The sequence below is a fragment of the Limulus polyphemus genome, unplaced genomic scaffold (genome assembly GCF_000517525.1).
Source record: "Limulus polyphemus unplaced genomic scaffold, Limulus_polyphemus-2.1.2 Scaffold2475, whole genome shotgun sequence".
Taxonomy (NCBI): Eukaryota; Metazoa; Arthropoda; class Merostomata; order Xiphosura; family Limulidae; genus Limulus; species Limulus polyphemus.
In genome coordinates this window covers 101,607-105,281 of record NW_013668085.1, presented here as the reverse complement: position 1 = coordinate 105,281, position 3,675 = coordinate 101,607, and the positions used below count along the sequence as shown (strand labels likewise).

The 3,675-nt window shown below is 32.0% G+C and overlaps 1 protein-coding gene across 1 annotated transcript; it reads right to left on the bottom strand.

Annotated features, from left to right (window-relative positions):
• Positions 1–697: 697 nt before the first annotated feature.
• LOC106467065 (nanos homolog 1-like) lies at positions 698–3,551 on the bottom strand. Its single transcript, XM_022395180.1, has 2 exons — positions 3,133–3,551; positions 698–1,588 (listed from the first exon to the last, which is right to left on the bottom strand). Exons 1-2 carry the CDS (start codon positions 3,224–3,226, stop codon positions 1,257–1,259), a joined length of 426 nt encoding a protein of 141 aa, XP_022250888.1. The 5' UTR covers positions 3,227–3,551; the 3' UTR covers positions 698–1,256.
• Between the last annotated feature and the right edge of the window lie 124 nt (positions 3,552–3,675).

The window sequence follows — 3,675 nt, the reverse complement described above, 5'->3', positions numbered from 1 at the left end:
ATATATATATATATATATATACACACATGTTACACCCATTAGATGTGTTCATCATAAATCCATCCACTCTGTATTTAATAGAGATTCGTTGCGTCCATAAACACGAAGAATCCTTCTTGGATTAATCCAATTCCCAGCCATATGATAAACATAAATAACCTTATTCTCGTTTTTGTGTGTGAATAATGAATTTGAACAGAAATTTTAATGAATGGTCCCCCCATATTGACTGGTTCGTCATTGTTGTAAAATGTATTTATGTAAACGTTATATTGACTGGAATGTTATTAAAAAGAGTGTGATCTTTACCTATGAAAAACCCTCGATATTCTGGTAAGGTTGGCGTAGCATACAGAATTTTCCCATCGGAACATATCTCTGGATATATGATCGAGTAAAGATCATACTCTTTATAACAACATTCCAGTGAATATAACGTTTACATAAATACATAAAAACCCCCACGTACAGTCCTAGTGAAAGTCGTGTTCTTGTTGTGAGGAGAATACTTTTATTTAAAATTGTGTTCTATTATAAAGAAATGGTTGTTGCGCATACCACAGTTATTTTTATAATTATCTGAATCTTAAATACCCAAAGTGTGAAATTGTTTATGATGCCATTCAATAGATGGCGCCGCATTATAGTTATTATTTCGGTCACATAGATACATATATATATATATATACACGCTGCGTTCATTATAGTAATGTTTACTTTAAATAACAATCAGCGAAATGAATCCATACACATCAGGTTGCACCATGGTTCGATTATAAACATCAAATTACCTATACCTGGCGTTGGAAACGAGAAAAAAGAAAATAAATCATTTTAGGGCAACCAAAACCACCTCAAATTCTATTAAAATAATAAAGGCCTCGATCGACAAAAATCCAGATACTTCAGTAATCCTTCTTACAGGAATTTCGTTTTAAGAAAGGCTACCAGTAAAGTGTTAAAAATTTACTACTGCCCTCTAGCGGAGTACATATTCGACTGTTAAATATGTCAAGTATAAAACATACAATAGTTTATTATTTCAGTTTTCTTACAAGAATCTCCTATTCAGTAAGCTATTTGTCCCCCGTAGGGTTAACATTGATTATTGCCACCTAGCGGTCGACCGTTAAATATGTACATAATACACACAGTTTCCTCAGTAAGTCTTTCAGTTTGTATTTCTACATTTGTATCTATCCTATTATTGTTTTCTTGTATAATAACATTCTATAAGTAATATATTTTTTCGGAAGTTAAAGTGTAACATTTCCAGTTTGATCCTTTTTTCCAGAGATTCTCCTGTTTGGACAATACCGAATCGTATGAGCGTTATCACCTCCCCCATTGTTACATAAAGGACAATTGTACCGTCTTAATACCGGACAGACGATTTTGCCACCATCGTTTCGGAGTACGTGGCTTCTGTAAAAGAGAACCGTTTCGCCATTCTTTTTACAAAAAACACATTCGGATTGTTTTCGTTGTTTACATTTATGTGAAAATCGAAGCTGGTCTGGAGTCTCAGGATATAACTCCGTGTCCCTTCCGTTCAGCTGGAAATCGTCATGGTCAACTAATCTTGGCACTGAAAACAAGAACGAATTATTTAGCTTTAGAGTAATAATTTTGATTCTTATAGCACGTTAGTAACCACGTTGAATTTTATTTTATCTATATTCAATTATTACAGGTAATTTAAACATAAAATATTCAGTCCTAAAAAACTGGAGAGAACTCGAGCTCCAGAAACCACAGTTTTCTGATCATTTTCTCCAAAACATTAATCTTCTGTGTTTCTAACAGTTCTTGATCAAACATCTGATTTCTTTGAAATAGCTTATAATCCTTGGAAAAACCCAACATCACACTCATGTCTTCTTTTGTACGACTTTCCAATATATACATCATACACACAACATCCTCAGTAATATGCTCAATATATACATCATACATACAACATCCTCAGTAATATGTTCAATATATACATCATACATACAGCATCCTCAGTAATATGTTCAATATATACATCATACATACAACATCCTCAGTAATATGTTCAATATATACATCATACACACAACATCCTCAGTAATTTTTCAATATATACATCATACACACAACATTCTCAGTAATTTTTTCCAATATATACATCATACACACAACATCCTCAGTAATTTTTCTAATATATACATCATACACACAACATCCTCAGTCATTTTTTCCAATATATACATCATACACACATCCTCAGTAATTTTTCCAATATATACATCATACACACATCCTCAGTAATTTTTCCAATATATACATCATACACACAACATCCTCAGTAATTTTTCCAATATATACATCATACATACAACATCCTCAGTAAGTTTCCAATATATACATCATACACACAACATCCTCAGTAAGTTTTCCAATATATACATCATACACACAACATCCTCAGTAATTTTTCTATTATATACATCATACATACAACATCCTCAGTAATTTTTCCAATATATATATCATACACACAACAGCCTCAGTAAGTTTTCCAATATATACATCATGCATACAACATCCTCAGTAAGTTTTCCAATATATGCATCATACACACAACATCCTCAGTAAGTTTTCCAATATACGCATCATACACACAACATCCTCGGTAATTTTTCCAATATATACATCATACACACAATATCCTCAGTAATTTTTCCAATATATACATCATACATACAACATCCTCAGTAAGATCCTTTCCGACAGCTGGTAGAAATTATAGAGCAGACTTGGAAAGCATCTGAATCTACATCTGTTGACTATAGAAATTTCCATTTTCGGATCTGTATTCTAAAAATGTTAGAGCTTTGATAAAGTTAAACTAAGGAAATCATAGGCCTACTTCTTACTTTGAAAGTCAACTCCGTTATAGTAACTCCTGATTTTCTCACTACTTGAACTTAATGTTTCTATTTCTTCTTTTTTGTTTAATTCAAAGAAAAAATGGAAATGAGAGACATTATTTACTTAAACCACATAACACTCAAAGTTAAAGTTAAAAGTTTTTGCTTGTTTTTCATAGGCTAGTCGTCTGGTGAAATTTCAGAGTTTTTTTTAATCTTATTTAGATTCCCCTACCTGTCTTAGCATCCATACCGAGTGTGACGGTTGACGTTAGTAGTTGTTTTATTTCGTCCACTAGAGACGTATTATGGAAGAACGGATGACTCATCTTCAGAACGAAGTGTATTTCTTGTCTTATCAAGTAGAACACCTGAAAACAAAATGTAAAGTGAAATTTCAAAATGCATCAAGAAGTATTGTTAGCATCTTATGTTCAGCCTATCAGAAGCGAGCAGTTTCCTGATTGGTTACCTGTAGATTAGTGGTCGCTCGAACAAAGTGTAGACTATTCTGTAGAAGTATCTGTTAATTAATTAATATTTCTGTGAGTCAAAATATCTGTTAATTAATATTTCTGTGAGTCAAAATATCTGTTAATTAGTGTATGTGTGAGCTTAAGTATCCGTTAATTAATTAATGTTCGCTTGAGCTAAAGTATCTGTTAGTTAATTAATATTTCTGTGAGTCAAAATATCTGTTAATTATTTAGTGTATGTGTAAGCTTAAGTATCCGTTAATTATTTAGTGTATGTGTAAGCTTAAGTATCCGTTAATTAT